The following is a 20,074-nucleotide window of genomic DNA, read 5'->3' as shown; positions in this document are numbered from 1 at the left end:
ATCCAAGCCTAATACAGTAATAGATGTTTACTTTGTACCGTATATTTACTCTTGGCACGACAGAACTAGGTTGAGGTTCATGTAATGCTTTGCTGCCATCATGTGGAATGATCCATAAGCAATCATCCACCTTTGCCGGGGCAACCATTAGCACATTTTAGGACAGAATTTGTGAGAAGAGCAAGCATTATGCGATTCATCATTACAATTGGACTATTACCCCGTTTAATTTTTATTTAAAGAAGACGCCACAGCAGTCAGATATTCATCTTCTAATATTTTTAATGATTGAGCTGAGTTGCATTGACAAACATACTATTACTGTACTATGGTATCATATTTATTAGCATCTGTATATTACATACAGTAAACATGTTAATCATCACATCATGATCGTGAGTCAACTGGGGGAGGGGGGTGATTCCCCCTTCTTTCGTTTAAAAAACAGCAACAACAACAAAAAACCTGAGGGTCATTGAGAATCTGAAGAAGAATCTTTGACGTCTGTGCTCTCGGTGGCCTCGCTGACTTCGCTTAGCTCTTTGCTCTCTCCGCCGCTGTCTCGTTCGTTTTCTCTTTCTGGATCGCCAGAACCGGAAGGCGCCTCCTGACCTGGCAGGCGGGGGCCAGGTTTTCTCAGCTAAGAGATGACATAGTCAGTCAAAATTACAAACACAATAAAACTCTACATGTGCTTATCCGACCAATCCGCTTGCCATTGGAAGCAAGAACAGTGAAGCCCTTCATGCCTCACGTCGTCCTTCATGCTCCTGTTTTACTGCCAATTTTTAAAGGGCACATATTGTGATTCAACTTTTGGGAAATTTTAACATTGTTACAATGATTATTTCTCACCCTCAACGCCCCATAGTCCCAAAACCATGATATTTAATAAGTATTTAAATTGCCAATGTATCAAGTATAATTTATATGCACACATTTAACTATGGAAAGTTTAAAATATCTTGATATAGGTCATTTAAGTTATTGTTTTTTGGGACTTTTTCAGGCAATCCTGAATTGAGTTTCAAACTTTATGCATAGCACCACTTTTTTCTTGTTTTGTAAAATTGATGCTGTTGATACCTCATCTGCCATGTGGGCTAAGTCCCTCTTCATAGCGTAGGCATCCTCCCCGTCTGCATAGTATTTGGGCTCAACTTCACTGATTCTGTGCAAAAACAAGAAACACAGCTCATTTGCGTGGTACTTTCTCCACAAAACAAATGAATGGGTAATGCATACCGCGAGTAGAGGTTGAAAATCACGCAAATACAGTGAAATCTGTACAAGTTATATTTCTGCAACTTCTTGGGTGATGAATTACCAATAGGCTAAAAACAGAATAAAGGGACTCCACAATTGAAAATTTACAAGTGGAAAAAAAATAAATAAGTGAAAACATTAAACATCTTCAACAACCAAGTCAAGTCCTGTTGCCGAAATTAAACTTTTGGAAATTTCCATGACGATGTCCACATATGTAGCATATGCGAGCACATTCTGATTAAAGAGACTTACTGAAACTTTAGCGTGTTGGAGTAAAGATGGAGGGCCGCTCGGTTACTGCGGTAAGACAACAGAATGGTTAGAAAACACACCATAAGCATCCTAGCCTCTTTGATGAAGAACATGGGCCCAACCTTTTGCGTACGTGAAGAGAGACGTATTTGGCATTGAAGTTCTCAATCATGGCGCGACTGGCCTGGTCCATAAGCTTCTGAGCCAGACCCAAACGCCGATGGGAGCGCTTCACCGCCTAGGAGATGTCCAGGGCCACCGCTTATTATTGAGGAGTATTGAGCGGCATTCAACTCTCAACTATTTGGACCCCAAAGTATTTTGGAAGCTGGAACTACCATGGCATGTGACATCACTCTATTTAGGGCAAAATGATTTTTGAAAAACAGTTATCTAATTGTGATTTTTCCCCCCCACCAATAGTGAGATTACAATTACATATAACAGTATTCATTGCAATATAATTGCAATGTTAGCGATTCGAAAACTCTATTCCACTACACTGCAATGTTGATTTGTTTGAAACCACCAATCGAAACACTCATACGCATGGGAATTGTGTCCCTAGAAGCACACAATGTGATTCCGACTTAAATGCATCAAAGCTCCTGCTAAGACATACCAGGGACGTAATGTGTCCATGAGGCACATCATCAGGGTCTTCCTCCCTAGGGAACATAAAAAAGAGCCCATTGAAACTAAATGATATTAGGTTTTGTGCCAATATATGTGTAAAACGCTTACATCTTTGCCAGCACGTAACCCACTATTTTGCCATTTTCATCCTCAGCAATGTATGAGAGCTGAAACATGAGGAACACGAGTGTAAAAAATACAAGGTCAAATACAGGAATGAGGGAAAACAAAAACAAGAAAACAAACAAAAACTACATTGAAGCAAACTTACAACACAGAATAAAGTTTAAAAAAAAACCGTGGACGGAACTGAAAGGCATTGGCCACTTTTGCCAGAAAGCCACAACTAGTTGTGGTATTTGCTAAAACAACAACAAAACAGAGTGAGAGAGAGAAATGCCAATGTTAAAAAAAAGTAAACAAATCGACATACCGACTACGACCTTTGTTGTGAAATTTAAAAGAAAATCACAACATAAAATGAATGTACCAGTCCTTTCAAATTTCCACTTAAGTCACATCGTGATTAGTCTCAATTTGTTTTATTTGCATCAATGCCAGCAATTAACTCTATGCCTTAAGCATTACTGACACCTAGGGGTGGAAACAGCGTACGGCACATATTGACGAGACGATACAAAACTATTCAGTACAGTCGTACAGATTTTTGCGTAATTTTTTCTGACAAATTATAGTATTTGGGAATTGAAGGAGTTATTCACTACTACCGCACCCCTGTGATCTGCTCGCTGTGTGGCATCAACTTGGAAGTAGGGTCCTATTGCGGCCATTTCTGATTAAGACATGTGCCATGTGTCTCAGCAACCAAATGCAAATCACGCCACAAGACATGATACGTAGATAACGACGTTTATCCCCCCCCACTAGCCCTTGGAGAAAGTAAGAAAAAAAGGTCAATCATGAGATTACACACATTTTCGTTGAAGCTGTTACAGCGTTTGTGTTTTGTTTTTCCTTTGCATTTGAATTGTGTAATATTTTTTAATTCACTTTTGTTCATGCATCTTTGTCTTGTTTTGCAGGATTGATCTTTTAATCTGCCTGCATTCTTTGCAATTCTTTTCTATAGAAATGGATGAATATTTCATTGGTGTGTTTGTAGCATTATGCCAGCTGCATTTGCCCCATTAACTACCAAAGAAAAGTGTAAAGAGAGAAAGAAATGCAGGCTACTTGGGGCCAGGACAATCCATGGTAGAAGTAGTACTTCATTTGGTAGTTTTCTGGCAGACACAGAAGGTTACAGTGCTGCATGTTCATAAGGTCCTCGGGCTGAAACGAAAGTCAAGGGATGCGACTTAATCCAAACATAAATGACAAAAGCATCACAAAAACAAATGACTAAAACGTTACATTATACTTCATATGTTATATTTTCAGTAGGCTACATCTTAAGTGTAGAGTGTAGTACACTGGTCAACTCTGCATAATATACCCCAAATGAAAAAACATCACATTCATACAAACCTGCCGCTTCTGGCAGAAAAATACATTATATATGAACAACTTCCAGACATAATCAAAATAGTGATGCGCAATGCTTGTGCAGGTGGCAGCACGTTTGGTCAGCTAACGTGAAGCGGCGAGCTGAGCTAACGTGTACTGTGAGCGGCATGACGGCAACATGCTTACCCTGGCGTTTCGTATATTCATCTTGTTCAGTTCCCTGTGCTGCGTTGTTAGATAATAGCACTCAACCAATTCATAGTACTGATTACACAAGTACTTCAAAAAGCCGGCCGGTCTTTAATGCAACTCAATTTGCTGGCTAGCAAATTTGCTGGCTACCAAAGTAAAGGAACTTAAGGAAGTGAACGCATGATTGCAACACCCTGTTCCGGTGAGGCTGTGAGACGAGCCTTCAAATTAAAAGACAAGCCGAATACCAACCGTTGACGACGTCAAATAAAATGACAGAATAACATTGTAGTACAATCTTAGTTTGTCATTTTATTTATTTGTACTGCATTAATAATACAGTACTGTATTAATAATATACGGTATTAATAATACTGTATTAATAATACAGTACAATAATTGTACTGTATTTGGAAAATCCACGCTTCAGACAATTTTATAAAATACCTACCCTTTTATTTTTGTCACGTTGTAAAGTGGCATGTTCGTTGGCATTTATGCTGTGAACACTACGGAACCCCATTTTGGTGCCATGGTTACAAACGAGTTTAAAAATGTACGAGAGTTCAACACATATAGGTGAGCGATGTTTTTTATTATTTTTGTCAGCAGAAGTCAATTCGAGCCTGTACTTTTAATTTTACCCACTTGAACGTAAACATAGAGATGGTATTACAGAACAAATAGAATATGTTTTGATATGTGGATTGCGCCAGGTTGTCGTCGATGACGTGTCTTTAAAACGTGACGTCACTAAACGCATGCGTACTGGTGTGGCAGCCGTGCTTGATTTGCTGATGTGGACGAGCGGACTTCCTTTCCGCCTCCCCGGCCTGTAGTCACCGTACATGCAGCGTTGCCGTAGAATCTTTTCAAAGCAACACTTAACCTCAGAGAGCGTAAACACCTAAAGCTGCAATGATCCGAGTAACTGCCGCGTTCCTCGCCCTGCTGGTGGTTGCCTGCTCGGGTAAGATCGACGATTAAAGCGGGGAGAATGTGAAGTAGCTCACCCTAAATACTAGCGAGTTCGTGAAGCCGCTACTGCTGTTAACTCTCCACGTTCCAATGAAACGCCGTCCAAGCATTCATTTTATCTATAATGTACTAGTACGCTCTTTGTCACATCTAAAAAGACAATTCAGGATACGAGTAGACAACAACGTAGTACTGCCAAAGAATTGGTTGCTCCTACAGCACTAGTACGACGAGAAGTATTACCGATTCCGCTAGTGAAAGGTTCAAGATGATGGTATTTTTTCCCAATTTCCCACAGTGAAATATATGCATATAAACTACATTTGGCACATTGGCGATGTCATTTCTTCTTGAGTTTCATGATTCCGATATTTCTTTATGAGGATGTAATCGCCAGGAGTGCAAGAATAAGCGTGTAATGCTTAAGAAATGCGTCAAAGAAGGAAAATAACACCCTGGGAGTGTTTAGGGTGAGAAATCGACATTGTAACATGATTAAAATGTTCATAATGTTGAACTCCCCTGATGCAGGCTTTGTTTTGGATTTCTTACCAGTGAGGATAAAGCATGTACAAGTACAGATGTCACTGATTTGGAATTCTTGTGTGACATTGAATTGTTCACGTTTCAAAATTACACACTTTGTTTCCTTTGACAGGAGAGAGCTGCACAGAGCCGGCGATCACCACGTCGGCCTACACCACCTCAGACGCTGTCATCTCCGCAGAGTCTGTGTTCATAGTAGAGCTCAGCCTGGCTTGTGCCAACGGAGCGCAGGTATGCTCAGAACACGGTGACATGCAGGGGGGACCTCATGGAGACACATGAAGCCTTTGTTAACCATTAACATTTGTTTAGCAATGATAACTACTGCTTACCGTTGCTGATAGCCCCTAACGGTTGCAAACCACTGACTGATCCAAACCATTTGTGACCCCTTGCAGAGCGTCACTCTCTATGCAGATGTGAATGGAAGACAGTTTCCTGTGACCAGAGGCCAGGATGTTGGGAAGTACCAGGTAAGCCTTTGATACTTTGCATCTGTCCTTCTCAAATAGTGTGTATAACCGCAGGGAACAGGCTTTGCTTTTGAAGTGTCGTTAGTTGTACATCCACAGCACACGGTGTTGCAGTGGCGCTCTCATTATCAAAGTCTGTGCCGGAGTTAGATACTTTTTAAATAGCTGTCAATATTTTTTTTTTCCCCTACATCACATTAATGATTAACGTGAGTTAGAAAAACCAGACCCAGATCAATGTACATTTATGATTTTAGTTTTTAAAAAAAATCCGCATCAAGTGGTTCAGTTGATTAAAATAATATTTATAACTGAAATAAGGATTGATATATTTTGAATTTCAGGCATTTTGATGCATAAAGTTTTTTATTTTTTCTCTTTGGGACTAACCTGTAATCCGTATAAACCGTTTAAAAGGTAAGGGTAACACTTGTTCAAAGGTGATTTATATTGCCCTTGCCATTATTTAATGTTAAAAAGGATACAATATTAGGCATACTTATACAATTTTTATTGATAAGGATCTTATTTAAAGTCTCTGTGGCTCGCACATTTTCTCTTTCCTGGCTTTGATAAGCACTGCATTGCGTACACACTTTTAACATTCATTTCTATTGCACCATAAACTCCTTTCCAGGCGTTCTGGGTGTTTACAATTGTAATTGATTTGCAAAAATATAATAAACTCAAAATATATTTAAAGGTGTAAAGTATTCGAAACCAAATCCTGTGCAAAATGTTGAGACAACAATAATGTATGTTGATTTTTTTTCTTCAATTTTAGCGTGATCTCAACATTCATAGCTTGGTCGGTTTGATACTACAATTACCTATTTATTTCAATAACTATTGTAAACATAGCTTGTAAAACACTAATCCTGCATGCTGCCATTTTTGAGGGGGAAAAAACCCCCAAAACCCTTCCAACAGGTCGTAATTGCTATTGTAAACATATCTTGTAAAACACTAATCCTGCATGCCGCCATTTTTGAGGGGGAAAAAAACCCCCAAAACCCTTCCAACAGGTCGTAATTGAGTAGGTTTGTTCAGCTCTGTCCATGTTAGTTTTAGGCAAGTTATTTCTAAAATGTAATCCTGTATTGATAATTGAAAACAGTAGCTCTGATAATGCTTTTGTCTTGAATGACACAGTAAATTCTGTAACTCACCATCTGATGGTTTCCTTCTAACACCAACAACATGGCCTTGACTTGATCATAGGTATCCTGGAGTCTTCCTCACAAGCAGGCCAGTTCAGGAACTTACCAAGTCAAGTTCTTTGATGAGGAGTCTTACAGTGCACTGCGCAAGGTTAGCAGTAAATGCTAAGCTATTTGAGTCAATTAACTCTTTTGTTGTTTTACGTGGAATGAGTATTGTTGTTTTTGTAGGCCCAAAGAAACAACGAAGACGTGAACGCCGTTCAGCCTCTTTTCTTAGTTAACGTTGACCACAGGGTAAGTCTCATGTATCCTTCTGTTCACTTAACTTCATTTCAGTATCGGGCAAAGAAAAAATGTGCCTTTTTAAAATACACTATTCACATAAAGTTACCAAGTTTTGAATAAAATTTGAGGATGTATTATGACAATGTAAACTTGTCTGCTAGTCTAATTCAATGTTCACTACTCTTTGACACAACTTGCTGTTTTCTAATGATGACCTTCATGGCAAGGTGATGGATTAAAAATATGGGTGACGAAGTCTGGTCCTCGAGAGCCACAATCCAGTTTATTTTTGATACTGAACTTCAACCAACACTTAAATTGGCTTTTGAACTGTGGTCTCTGAAACGCCTAGGCCCACATGATTAAAATCATTGCATTATCTTAGTTCACAACTAGATTTTGCTAAAGCTTACAGATTGTCCCTATCGATATAATAATATTTTAAACTTTCCACAGTATAGACATATAAATGATATTTGGCACATTGGCGATTTATTAAATATAAGTTTTATGGTTACAATATTTATAACCAGGAAGTGAAGTGTCTTGTTTACTGAAGCCAAATCTCTCAGTTTGGCTGCCTGGTCCCCTTTTCATGACATAATTCAATGCCAGCCGTCCATCCATCACCTTGACCGCTTATCCTCACGAGGGTTGTGGTGATCCTACCCCAGCCAACTGAATGCAGCCAAAACAGACAGTTTACTACTTACTTTAAAAGTGTTAAGTGGCCGTGCTGACTAAGAGATGTTTCTTTTATAAAATTGGTCCCGTGGGAAACCAGTATTCATAACTACAGTTTTGCCCTCAGGTGAATATTTTACTACTGTTGTTGATTGTCCGGCTGTGTGCTCCCAAACACATTTGAGCTATTTCGGTATTTTCTACAGTAAAATGTTGTAAGAAATCAATCAAAAGTTGCCGTTTACTTGACCGACTCTATCTTGAACTCTGAAAACAAAACTTAAAGACATAGATAAAGTCAGATAAGGTGCATTTATTCTAGCACGGTTGATACAATGGCTTGTCATTGTCATCGGGCCTCTCACAAGTCATGTTTGTCTGCTCGGTTGGGGCGGTTCTGAGAGCGCAGAATAAGCAAGGAATGCATAGAAATATATCAATGAAGGGAAAAAGCACTTTTGTAACATGGTTAAAATCTCAAAAGTTGAGCTCCCATGACACGGGCCCTTTGAAAGCTTTGATCTTAGTCTAAAATTGATATCGGAAAACTTTTTTTTTTTCCAAATACAAATCACTTTTTATTTATTGAAAGTTGGTGGATGGAAAGAATGTTTGACAGTGTGCTGGACTGCACAGTAGTTGTTGTGATGTGACTGGTGGTGTCCCTTTGTGACTTCAGGGTGCGTGGAGCGGTCCATGGGTTTCCACAGAGGTGGTAGCGGCCCTTGTGGGGATCCTTCTTTACTACGTGGCTTTCAGTGCAAAGAACACCATCCAAGCGTAAATGTTCACACTTGGATCTTTAAAGACTGAATACTGGCGCAAACATCTGCTTAGGATTCAGAGACAGTCAGCAGTCTGTATGTTTTTTTTTTTCTATCCAGACTGTGTCTGTATGTGCACCCAAATGGACTTTTTCATTATTGTTTTTTTCTTACACTCGGGCCACAAAGCTGGACTGCTTGGTAAGCTGACATGTCATACCAATAAATGAGTAGTTTTGGACTTCCAGCCTACATTTGTTTTCATCTTAAATACTGCACTTAAATTTACAGATGTTACTTCTGTATTTATAGTAGTGTCACCAAGAGGCATCACTCTCATCATATCCTGACTTGATGTATTCAACTTCATTCTTTTGAATTTCAAATTATCTATCAAACTAGAAAACTGGACTACAATTGCTAGAAATTGTTTTTTTATAACTCATGAAAAAAATGTTAACCTTTTGACATGAAAATGGAGGTTGCCTTTTCTCTTAAACATAAGCTTTGTTTTGTATTGGCTATTTTTAATTTGTCAAATAATGCAATTACTATATATTATCATTTTCTTTAGCCACTTTTTAACGGGCCATTGGCAGGGTACTGTACACCCTGAACTGGTGGCCAGCCAATCAGAGGGCACACAACTATTCACACTCACAAACATGCCTAAGGGCAATTTGAAGTGTCCAATATGCCTATCATGCATGTTGTTGGGAATGTGGCAAGAAGCTATACTGTAGTACCTGGGGAAAACTCAAGTGGGTATGGGGACAACATGCAAACTCCACACAGGAAGTCCGGGGCTGGGATTGAATTTGGAGCTTCTACAATGAACTGTGAGGTGGATGTGCTAACCACTTTGTCTCCATGCCATTCCCTCTGTTTTATTGACAAACAAACACGTTTACTTAATGTTTTTCAAGAAAAAAAGGGGCCTTATCGCACAAAATGGTGTGATAAAACAAAACGGATCAGTTTTGTATTCCTGTTCCCAAAATTTTCTAAATAAACTGATGTCAGACTTAAAAAAGAAAGAAAATAAAACCTGTCTCCAAGTGCAATCTGTGTATCCACCTGTAGCTATTAATACAGAATGGCACCTGGATATTTGACATGGTTTTAATAGGAAAAAATGGACATGGTTTTAAGGTCGCATGGTCACGTTGCTTCCAGAGTGTCACATATTTCACAAAGGTTCTCCTCTAAGAATTGGCCTAGGCAGCCACCAGAGCCACACATGCATGGCACTTCCCGTTGTTGGGTCAGCAACACCGTGTGTTTGTCAGACGAATAATTCCACGTCAGTTCAGTGCCTGCCTTCACCACGCTGAAGACACAAACCCACATACAGAATCATCCCAACCCCGCAATGTACAGATTATGTCTGTCACTTGTTCTCTTACCTGTTGGTGAAGAAGGCAATGATGGGGAAGTTGGGGTCATGCGAGTCAGTGAAGACGTTCTGAATGAAAAGGTTCGGCTGACAACTGTGCTGCAGAAGACGAGATAAAATCGAAATGCTCCATTAATAGTGCCAATCTAAAAATATAACAAATGTGTGCGGAAAGGCCAAAATGCTACTGAATACATATTAATAACTGCAATTCCATAAGCATGCCATGTTCGCATTGTTTCATCTGAGTTGTTTTCCACTTACATTAAGGAAGCGGCTCACGTTTCCTTCCTTTCTGGCGTCCAGTAAATAAATATCGTCTGAGTTGACGACTGTCAACCTCTTTTTATTGCCTTTGTCATCAGTACTGCTTGGTGACACCAAGGCTTTCTTCATTTTGTTTTGGCTGGTTTCGACTGATCTCTGGATGACTGGAACATGCAGCGGCGGTGAAGTTGAGGGATCAGGATTTTCCAACAAATCACTTCCCTCCAGTACAGGGGGTGCCAGCCACTCTGTGACCACCTCCACTTCGTCATCAGACGGCAGGTCCACTCTGGCCAGTTTCAGGGGTGGAGGCTCAATGGGTCGCTGCAGGATCACACCTAGGGGTGTCCAAAGATGTAGCTTTACTCTAAAGGATGTGAATTCAGGGGGGAAAAAAAAAATATATATATATATATATGTGTGTGTGTGTGTGTGTGTGTGCGCGCGTGTGTGTATACACACACGCGCACACACACAGGCCAAGTAAAAGGGCTTTAAATTGTGAGCCTCTGCGGAGGATGACAGACCATGAAAAAAAAAAAAGCAAGACTTGAAAAGAAGACAAATATGGCCAAAATCTCACAGCACATCATGTTTCAGAAAAAAATGAGACAGGTATTGTTTGTGTCACCTGCGTATATGCACACAAATGTCCCTGCGTCCAAGTCATCACAGCAGCGCACTCCCCAGCCACAACGCTCCGTCCAGAAAACTTGAAGACGCACTCGAATTCCTCGCTGGACGAGTCGATTCTGGCAACGAGCCCGATCACAGCTGCACCATGGTCCACATTCAAACAACCTGCCATCATGTATTTGAAAAAATAGAAAACAAAGACTTTATTGGCAGAAACTACAAACACTGTAATGTGTTGTATAAAAATGAAACAAGGACTGCAACAAACACCTGAATTGAATTTAACATTTTTTCCCCCAAATGCCATCTCTTTATTTAAAACGCAAATGATTTCAAATTAACTGAGGAGAAAGAACTACATGATTCAGTTACAGATTTAGTCTATGCCACTTTGGAAAAAAATATTGATTATCGCTTTCCAAAGTTGGGCAAATCGTCTAATTTGATTAATCACATACAATAGATAATCAGTCACCTTCACTGAGATTATTTCCGGTTGGGAAGCTGAAATGGCTGACTGTTCACTGGTGTTGTTTTTCCCTTATTTATGGTCAACTCACCCAGACACCACAGGGTGGGAGAGTCTCTGATATTTGTAATGGTTGCCTGTTCCTGTCATGGCGATGCAGGCGCAACTGTGTGCGTCCAGGCACCCATCCGTACACTCACAACAAGCATCAAACACAGGGCCCCGGGTCAGGAAGCAGCCATGTGGCCAGCGCTCTTTCCTGTAGCGGAATTCGGGCGGCCGGGAATCGTTGGGGCCCACACACAGCTCCACAGGAGTTGGCTCAGATCCACGACTCAGGTCTATCTCCGGAGACTTGCTCCCCCGGAGCGTGGTGGGGTCCAACTGCACTGCCTTGTTGAAAGAGAAATAGTCCAGCTGGAGGAAACAGCAAGATGGATCAGTAATACATAGTCCATAACACACAAAAAATTGATAGTGCATAATTTAGACAACAGCATCTTTCAACAATCACCAAAAAAAAATGGTAATGGAAGTGATATATGTATACCAACATGGAAGAAAGAAAAAACTAAGAACTGCTCTGTGAATGGCCAGATAAGTGTCTCGTGAGCATTCCACAACAACGTCTTCTTAATTATTTCTTCTGAGAATAAATAATTCCATAAATACTTCTAGTTGTACCACAACTGCATATTTTTTACCTCACCAGGGGAGGTATCCTAACCAGATGCCTGACCCCCACCTCAGCTGGCTCCTCCTGTGGAAGAGGAGCAGCTGGACTCGAGTCCCTCGGATGACTGAGTTTCTCAGCCTGTCTGTAAAGGAGAGCCCAGACACCTTGTGGAGGACAGTCCTTTTGGCCAGTGCCTATGAATACCAGTTTTAATTACATTTGATACAATTATGTACATTGTATAGAAGTTGAATAGTTGAGGACCCAGCGCTGACCCTTGGAGGACACCACAAGCAACACCAAATCAATCAGACAATCCTTTGGCCAAATTTACATATCAATGGGCAAAAAAACAAAACTTCATATCTGCAAAAGATGCAGGAAAAAGAAGAGTAAAAAACACTCCATCTGCACTTGTACTTTTAACACGTGATCCAGACAGACTTTAAGAATATGCTTGGATATCTTGAACAAAGGTTATACTATAATAAAATTAGACATTTGTTTAGTTTCCTAGAAAAGTGTTTTTTCAGAGAGAAAGTTTTGTATTTTGGCCATCGTCAAGTAAATAACACATTCCGAGCTATCTTTCTGATCTCATACTTCTCCATTTTACTGAGTAGGAGTTAGTGGATTATGGTACAAATTATTTTTAAAATTGCATTATGTTCACTACAAAGTATTTTCTATTCATCTATTGCCTAAATCCAATTTGCCAAGGCTGCGTTATTGGAAAGATGCGCAATAGCAGACTGATAAGCACATCCGCCTCACATGCGGGGTTCTGGTTTTGCTTCCGGCCTTCCTCTGTGGAGTTTGCATGTTCTCCCAGGGCCCGTGCGGGTTTTCTCTGGTTTCCTACCACATCCCAAAAACCCCCAAAACAATATTGTGAGTGTGAATGGTCGTCTTTGTGTGCCCCGCAATTGGCTGGCTACCAAGCTGTGCCCCACCAACTGCCTAAAGACAGATGGGATTAGGCTTTGTGAGGCTAAGCGGTTAGGATAATGGATGAATGGATGTTTTAAAGGAACTATTTTTAACTTGCAAAAATACTCCTTGTGAAATAACAGTGTTAAATGTATGTGCAAAAGAGAGCAGCTGACCTGTAATATATCGTGGCTTTCTGTGGCCAACAAGAAGTGCATCACGTCGTCATAGTCACGGAGACTGCGCCCGCAGGGGGCTTTGTAAATGACATCCCACTGGCTTCCCTCTTCCGCCTCATCTTCCTCATCTTTTTCCTCATCTTCGCCAGCCCCGGCCCCACTGGAAGACATAAGTGGCCTGGCCATCATCCTCTTCAAACCGCACAGCAGTGGGACCTTGAGTGGATTCTGAACCCAATATCGCAGGGCGGAGTGATGCGTGCTTTTTAAAGAAGGCAGGCACATCTAGTGGGAAAAGAGTAGCTTGAGAGTAGGAAGTGATTCTTAGTGATAAGCTTGTCCTTACCTTGCAGCACATATGCAGCTTGTATGGCGACTGAATGGGCAGCAGCAGCTCTTCAAAGGCTGACGAAGGAGATGTGGATGTGGGGCTGCAGTACTCAGGCTCATTATCTGAACAGGTATACATTTTTTTTTTTTTATGCTCACATTTATGGAATGTACAGGTTGAACATTCCCATCTCCTTGATTCAAAAATCACTGGTTAATTTAAATTCTTTAAATTGTACCGTCAAATTTGACGGTGAGGACATTTTCAAATTTTTGCTTCTTTTTCATTACTGTGAAACACCAAATCGGTCCAAATGTGACTCCCAACAGTGTGCATGGGCTGCGTCAGTAAGTTACCTGCTCCAACAACCACCTTAACTACCGGAGTTTCGATGGCAGGAGACAAACCCGTCCACTCCAGACAGTCGAATAGCCTCAAAGCTTGAACCCGTTCTAATGGAACATAAGCAAAATCAGAGAGGGAACATAAGCAACATCTGAGAGGGAACTGATGCCGTCGTAGATAAGAAGGTGATGAAAACCTTTGTCGGTTGCCTTGTTGGCCCTCAGGACCTCCCTCAGGTGATCCAACTTCTTGAACATAATACTGAACACCCCTTCCACATTCTCCTTAGCCCAGAAAGCTTTGGCTCGATCTACCATACATACAAAATCAAACGGGAAGAAAATACGAGTATTATAAAAACGTACCACAGTGCGTTGGCAAATCGTTTTCATTCAAAGAAACTCTCACCAACATCTCGCTGATCAAACGGATCCTCCATTTGGAGCCAAGCGAACAGTATATTTATTTCAAATATTCGCTGACCACTACACGAAGCTCGCAAAACTAGGTAGCATGAATTGCTAAATTACCTTAATCAATACAATTCAAAGGTGGCCATCCACTAATCTTAAATAGCCGTGAAGCCGATACTAGCGTCTAAACTTCCAACTAGTTGAAATTACAAATCTGCCTCAACGGTCACTATTACGATGTATTAGGACTGCGGTCTAGTTCCTTTCTTCTTCCTCAAACAATGCGCCAGCCGGTCGACGCTTAATATTATTTTACCCTAAGGTTTGACTGGTAGACATAACACAAACTAAACTTCAAACTGAACAATCCTTTAGTTTTTGTTTTTAGAAACGTTACAGCAATATATTAGCCTCAATCGTACCATTAATTGTTAATATTGCATTTACAGGGTTGAATTTCCAGACGGTCTTTAATTTGATATAACTTGCGTAACAGTTCTCGAACATATTTTGCCTGCGAGGTTAAAATATGAGAAAAGTGTTGTAATTTGTTTTAATTTTTGACTATCATGGGCCACCGTAGCCGCTGTCTCAGATCGCTACACTATACTGAATTTTCTCTTTTGCCTCGGGTATTCTATGCTCTGTGCGCGAGTCTACTACATTTTAGTCCCAAAACTCTGTGCTAAACGAAGTAGTCGTCATTAGCATTATAGTTCTGTGCATTAATAAACATTGTCGTGTATTCGGTGGAACTTCCGGTGTACTTTTGTAATAGGGAAACGTGAAGTTATGCAAGTCTGACTTGATGAAAAGAGAAGAACGCCTATGAGAGGTCAGCCACTTTCACATTGTCCGTCGAAAGTTTGGAATACAGTAGTACGTTTGTCCATACTTTGACTTGTAACACAAATGAAGTGTGGGAGTGCTTTTGTGAGTTAATGTGTTTTGTGGTCAGATATCGATAATCAACAGTTTACAAACTGTGGCCCTATATTATCTATCTATCTATCTATCTATCTATCTATCTATCTATCTATCTATCTATCTATCTATCTATCTATCTATCTATCTATCTATCTATCTATCTATCTATCTATCTATCTATCTATCTATCTATCTATCTAATCTAATCTAATCTGAAATAATCTCATTGTGATAGATGTCTGCAATGCGGCAGTCTGTGAGCGAGGCATTATGGGCAATGTGTGCTGCCGATGCCATGTCCATGCCAGTCCACTGGTACTACAACATCCATGACATCAAGAGGGACTTTGGAGGGTGGATATTTCGCTTCAATTCACCCAAAATCAAACACCCAAGCAGCATCATCAGTCTGTCCAACACAGGTGAGAATGTGGCTTTTCTTTTTTTCATGTGTTTTTCAACAATTTTTAAAAACATGATTTACAGTACTGCTTTTTTGAAGCTGGTAGTGGCCGCTCTTCATGGTCCTCTGCTGCCAACCAAGTGGAGGTGGTGGGTAACATCATCCTTCATGACAAACTGAAATATTGGAAATCTCCCAGGAGCTCCATCCACTATCACCAAGGTACCCTTCTGAGTGGCAAACCCCCCCCGCATTCACCTATATCAGGGGCGGGCAATTCCAGGCCTCGGGGGCCGGTGTCCTGCATGTTTTCCAATTTTATCTGTCAAACACACCTGATTCAAATGATTAGGATTATTTTTAAGCTCCAGCAACAATATGTTCCATCATAAATCCCAGCTTTGTGGTATATTACAGGTCTGAAGCCAGGTAACAACACACTGAATGTCCTGTGCGCCCTCCGTGCCGCTCACACGCTGGCCAGCGGTGACTTTGTGGACGTCTCGCATGCTGATGCTCGAGCCGTTGTCCTTGCTGACTATGTTCATTTTATGACCACACCTGGCACACATGGCGACACCTACGCCGAGTCCTTCCACCGATCCTTTTTTTCTGACTGGCAGGACAGCAGACCGACTTCGAGCCAGGAGGTAAGAAAAGAAAAAGCTCTTAGATGAAAGTATTTTGTTTCCATGACTAGTCAACAGTAAACTGGTTACTAGTCAGTTGCAACTCATCTACACATGATCGAGAATGACATTGTCAGCTCATGGAAATCTTTATTCCAGCTGTGTCCTTAAACTCTCTTTCTCTGTCTCTTTCTCTAAGGTTCTTATGTTTGCAGAAGAGCGCTCCAAAAACAAGCTAAAGTTGCTTCCAGACAGCCAGTTGGACGCAATCGGGTGCCTTCCCATGAGTATTCCCTTCATTCTGCTGTCAGCCTCAACCAATGAGGAGCGAGCTGTAAGTTTCACATTCACTCAGGGTAAAAAAAAACAAAACAATGTCACACATACAATTGGGTGGCAAAGCTCCACCAGTAGACAAACCTTCCATCTTGTTTGACCAATGCCAAGTCATTGAGAAAACCGGTAACAAAATAAATGATGATTTAGCAGAGTCCTTTCAGTACGTGGACCCCTTCTATTATCGTTTTTTTTCTTTTTTTTACCCAAGCCGTAATTGACAGTCTGGCAGCCAAATATTAAGGGCAGTTTGGTCATCACTGAGGAGAAAGTGTTGCTCTGTGCAATACACTGAGGACACTTTCTCTCTTAATAGTAGCTGCTGCATACTAATACTCTAGTTTTCATCTAGTTATTTCTGGCTGCATGTATGTATGCTTGCTGTCTATTTATATTTAGACTCTGTTTATACTTCCATGCTCCCTAGTATAAGTCAGATGAAATACTTTTCAGAAGTTTAAAGGATTTGTTGGGTGAGGTCACAAAACATTACCGATGGTGACAGGTGAGACAAGTGGTGATGATTGCAACGGCGAATTACTATGACAGACGAAATATACTGTTCCGTCGGGCTTAGTCTGTTGTTTCAAAAATATTTTTGTCATTCAACGCTTCATACTGACAGACTGCCTACCTCTGGATATTAGTGTTCTTTTCTACCATCATAGTTCAAATGTTTGTTTAAATGTTTGTTTAAATGCATGTTGCATGCATATCCAAATGAAGATATTATAAAAACCACTGAGGGGTTCCAAAATGCAGACAGCTTTTACATTTTAATTTTTAAGTTATTTAAAAAAAAAACAAAACAAAAAACTGTCTTTTGATGATGAGGATGGATAGTGTGCTAAGGTACTGAGTACTGCGTGTTTAGAGTGCTAGGTATTGGGTCTTAAAAGTGTATTGAGGTATATTGTGATACAGCAAAGGTGTATTGCAATACGTATTGCGATATATTGGGCAATGTTTGTAAAAAACATTGATGGCATATATTTGAACATGACTGAAAAAAACCCAGAAGGCAATTATTAGAAAAGGCGAATTCTATTGATGCTTTTTCAGAGGCCACACTTCATTGACATCTATGATTGAACATACGTCGAACATTTTTTAATTTTTTTAAAGCAACATGTCCACATTTTTTTATATCAAGCATGCCCTTGCTTGTGTCAATATGTCCACAGCAGTTGAAAATACTTTTTCACATGGCACTGATGTGGCAGAAATGCAGCAGTAGCACTTTGCCACACGTGCCAGCACAGGATACTAGTGACAGTGCTCTTCAACCGTAAAAGAAAGGGATCTGTGACGTCACTCGCTCGCATTGGTTTAAAAATAAATAAATTAATTAATTAATTAAAGAAAAGACAAAAGCCAAGTAGAACTTTAGTATGATAATTGATCAAAAACAGGGAAGCCTCGAGACATGATTGCTTCTGCAGTTTTTCTTTCTTTATTTTACCAAAATTACTCAGAATGTAAAAAAAACAAAACAAAATAAAATGAAACAAAATAAAACTTGAAATGTCAAAACTCCCACTTGAGTTATACGCAATATATGAGATTCTACTGCTCGTTAATATTGCTGCTTGAGGAGGATTGGAGTCGGATATTGGACAACCTTAACACTGCGGGTGAGGAGAAGCAATATGACAACAATGGCAGAAACAAAGGAAATGTTATCTTTGAATCATAAAGTTTTCTTTATCTCCTGCTTGCCCTCCTCTTCTGCCACCACTTTGGCATTGGAACATCGCTTCACTCGAAAGATAATGTATTAAAACATTTAATGTGGTGTTTTTGAAGCGCTTGGAATGATTTACATGTAAAACACAATTCGTAATATGACAAAAATCATGATACGAAAGCCACTCTGGAGCGGATTGGTTTAAAACGTGAAATATTACGAAAATAAGGCGTTTCAAAGCCGATGCGCGATATTTTGGAAACTGAATGTTGTAATGCAAGAAGCGTATTGCGTCACTTCGTACCGCAATATATTGATATTATCGCCCAGCCCTACTAGGCAGGGTTGCAGTCTTCTATGTATACGTAGCTATTCAAGACATCCACTCAATTAATGCTTTTCTCCCGTAGAATCCATGGAATATTTTTCACTTTTTTTTTGAAAAAAAACAAAAAAACTTGATATTTTGGGGAAAATTCTAAAAACTTGATATTTTGTGGAAAATTGTTGTCATGCTTTTCAGTTCAGCTCAGCGCTAGTCACTCGCATTTCATCCCACTTAAAGAAGTACCCTGGCACCTATTGTTACCAATCTTGTAATATACCAAATGCCTAGAACATGACTTGATGCTTGGATTCCCTGTCGCGACCTCTGATTCTTCAGGTTTGTGCTGCAGTTGACTTTGTCAAGCTCTCCCACCCCCACCCATCTGTACCGGAGTATGTATCCATCTACACAAGGGCACTTCATGCTGTGGTTGGAGGTGCCAGTGTCCGTGAGCAGGCCGAGCTTGCCCTCAAGGCACTAGGAGTGTGGGACGCCTGTGAGAAGTTCCTTCAGCGGGCTGCGAGGTGCACACCTAGAAATTCAGGACATTTTCCTGCATGTTTTCTACCTCATAGCTCCAATTCTACCTTCCAGAAAATATTTAATTTCATGATATCATTTACTGTTGTCGTTTTAGGTTTCCAGAAGCATCTGAAGAAAAACTGCAGATCCATCAGAGCGCTGTCAGTAGCCTCGGTCTGGCGTGTTACACAAAAGGTACCAGCCCAGCATTCCTGATCATATTCTTCCCGTCGTTATGTGACACTCTTTTTGTAATTGTGTTGAATGTTGTCGTGACGCTCCAGGTGCTCTTTCCAGCATGTTTTACCTTGCTCACCAGTTTCATGACGACCCCGCAGCAGGCATCCTAGCCAACACTAACTGTGGAGGTTTGAACACAAGCTATCAATTAATTTTGAATGTGATCTTAAAGACAGAATCACATTCTGATAAATGTGTTCATGATTTGCAACAGATAAACAGATCTAATTACTGCTCGTTTTTAGGAGAGAACTGTAACCGTGGAGCTGCACTGGGGGCCTTGCTGGGGGCAGGAGGGTCGTACACAGAGTCCCAAATCCCACAAGACTGGAAGGACCAGTTAATGGATGCCCAAGACTATATCCCAGACATACTCAAATATCTGCAGTGCAGACTCTCTCCAGCATGACACCACTCCAAAGAAACCGCAACAGCAGTTTGCCTATTTTGCTTACTCTTCTGGTTTACAAATGCAAGGATATTATTCCACTCTTTTATTTAAATTATTTGATTTGTATGGAACAATTGTGAACACGCATTGTCATTGTAGTCATGGTTGAATTAAAATGTCAGTAAGTAATAATCAATCATTCTTTTGTGTCTGCAATCACCTGGACTTCATTTTTGACGCAGTGACCAAAAACAGGTTTG

The 20,074-nt window shown here is 40.4% G+C and overlaps 4 protein-coding genes across 6 annotated transcripts; 2 read left to right on the top strand and 2 right to left on the bottom strand.

Annotated features, from left to right (window-relative positions):
- Positions 1-264: 264 nt before the first annotated feature.
- naa10 (N-alpha-acetyltransferase 10, NatA catalytic subuni) lies at positions 265-4,421 on the bottom strand. Of its 2 annotated transcripts, none has more exons than XM_088409256.1 (8): positions 4,268-4,421; positions 3,352-3,450; positions 2,266-2,324; positions 2,144-2,189; positions 1,644-1,759; positions 1,522-1,566; positions 1,087-1,171; positions 265-640 (listed from the first exon to the last, which is right to left on the bottom strand). In XM_088409256.1, exons 1-8 carry the CDS (start codon positions 4,337-4,339, stop codon positions 473-475), a joined length of 690 nt encoding a protein of 229 aa, XP_088265382.1. In that variant the 5' UTR covers positions 4,340-4,421; the 3' UTR covers positions 265-472. The 2 variants fall into 2 exon arrangements, with proteins under 2 accessions (XP_088265382.1, XP_088265383.1); XM_088409257.1 differs by lacking the exon at positions 4,268-4,421 and adding an exon at positions 3,811-4,000.
- A 172-nt stretch (positions 4,422-4,593) lies between these two features.
- On the top strand, positions 4,594-8,950 carry ssr4 (signal sequence receptor, delta). Its single transcript, XM_088441357.1, has 6 exons — positions 4,594-4,786; positions 5,453-5,571; positions 5,739-5,813; positions 7,035-7,124; positions 7,205-7,270; positions 8,625-8,950. Exons 1-6 carry the CDS (start codon positions 4,735-4,737, stop codon positions 8,727-8,729), a joined length of 507 nt encoding a protein of 168 aa, XP_088297483.1. The 5' UTR covers positions 4,594-4,734; the 3' UTR covers positions 8,730-8,950.
- Positions 8,951-9,817: 867 nt separating this feature from the next.
- setdb2 (SET domain bifurcated histone lysine methyltransferase 2) lies at positions 9,818-14,632 on the bottom strand. Of its 2 annotated transcripts, none has more exons than XM_088441311.1 (10): positions 14,347-14,632; positions 14,135-14,248; positions 13,950-14,045; positions 13,609-13,715; positions 13,260-13,547; positions 11,569-11,894; positions 11,004-11,173; positions 10,370-10,710; positions 10,116-10,204; positions 9,818-10,039 (listed from the first exon to the last, which is right to left on the bottom strand). In XM_088441311.1, exons 1-10 carry the CDS (start codon positions 14,375-14,377, stop codon positions 9,871-9,873), a joined length of 1,731 nt encoding a protein of 576 aa, XP_088297437.1. In that variant the 5' UTR covers positions 14,378-14,632; the 3' UTR covers positions 9,818-9,870. The 2 variants fall into 2 exon arrangements, with proteins under 2 accessions (XP_088297437.1, XP_088297445.1); XM_088441319.1 differs by having other exon boundaries at positions 10,116-10,199.
- Positions 14,633-14,913: 281 nt separating this feature from the next.
- Positions 14,914-20,010, top strand: LOC148427887 (uncharacterized). The gene is made up of 9 exons (XM_088441346.1): positions 14,914-15,186; positions 15,514-15,700; positions 15,781-15,903; positions 16,099-16,331; positions 16,510-16,644; positions 18,998-19,185; positions 19,299-19,378; positions 19,468-19,551; positions 19,669-20,010. Exons 2-9 carry the CDS (start codon positions 15,514-15,516, stop codon positions 19,830-19,832), a joined length of 1,194 nt encoding a protein of 397 aa, XP_088297472.1. The 5' UTR covers positions 14,914-15,186; the 3' UTR covers positions 19,833-20,010.
- The last annotated feature ends 64 nt before the right edge of the window (positions 20,011-20,074 follow it).

This window comes from Hippichthys cyanospilos, chromosome 2, assembly GCF_059441005.1.
Source record: "Hippichthys cyanospilos isolate Australia breed blue-spotted pipefish chromosome 2, RoL_Hcya_1.0, whole genome shotgun sequence".
In the NCBI taxonomy this organism is placed as follows: domain Eukaryota; kingdom Metazoa; phylum Chordata; class Actinopteri; order Syngnathiformes; family Syngnathidae; genus Hippichthys; species Hippichthys cyanospilos.
Note: the sequence above shows the minus strand (reverse complement) of the source record. Positions and strands in the feature narration are given on the sequence as shown.

Excerpts from the sequence above, each read along its gene's own strand:
- setdb2 (XM_088441311.1), bottom strand. The coding sequence starts at position 14,377 with ATGGAGGATCCGTTTGATCAGCGAGATGTTG. Across the intron at positions 14,249-14,346 it reads GTTTGATCAGCGAGATGTTG|ATCGAGCCAAAGCTTTCTGG; the intron begins GTGAGAGTTTCT and ends TATGTATGGTAG. Across the intron at positions 13,716-13,949 it reads TAAGGTGGTTGTTGGAGCAG|ATAATGAGCCTGAGTACTGC; the intron begins GTAACTTACTGA and ends ATACCTGTTCAG.
- ssr4 (XM_088441357.1), top strand. The coding sequence starts at position 4,735 with ATGATCCGAGTAACTGCCGCGTTCCTCGCCCTGCTGGTGGTTGCCTGC. Across the intron at positions 5,572-5,738 it reads CTTGTGCCAACGGAGCGCAG|AGCGTCACTCTCTATGCAGA; the intron begins GTATGCTCAGAA and ends GACCCCTTGCAG. Across the intron at positions 7,271-8,624 it reads TAGTTAACGTTGACCACAGG|GGTGCGTGGAGCGGTCCATG; the intron begins GTAAGTCTCATG and ends TTGTGACTTCAG.
- naa10 (XM_088409256.1), bottom strand. The coding sequence starts at position 4,339 with ATGGGGTTCCGTAGTGTTCACAGCATAAATGCCAACGAACATGCCACT. Across the intron at positions 2,190-2,265 it reads GGTTACGTGCTGGCAAAGAT|GGAGGAAGACCCTGATGATG; the intron begins GTAAGCGTTTTA and ends TATGTTCCCTAG. Across the intron at positions 641-1,086 it reads TAGCCCACATGGCAGATGAG|CTGAGAAAACCTGGCCCCCG; the intron begins GTATCAACAGCA and ends GTCATCTCTTAG.
- LOC148427887 (XM_088441346.1), top strand. The coding sequence starts at position 15,514 with ATGTCTGCAATGCGGCAGTCTGTGAGCGAGGCATTATGGGCAATGTGT. Across the intron at positions 15,904-16,098 it reads CTCCATCCACTATCACCAAG|GTCTGAAGCCAGGTAACAAC; the intron begins GTACCCTTCTGA and ends GGTATATTACAG. Across the intron at positions 19,379-19,467 it reads TCTGGCGTGTTACACAAAAG|GTGCTCTTTCCAGCATGTTT; the intron begins GTACCAGCCCAG and ends GTGACGCTCCAG.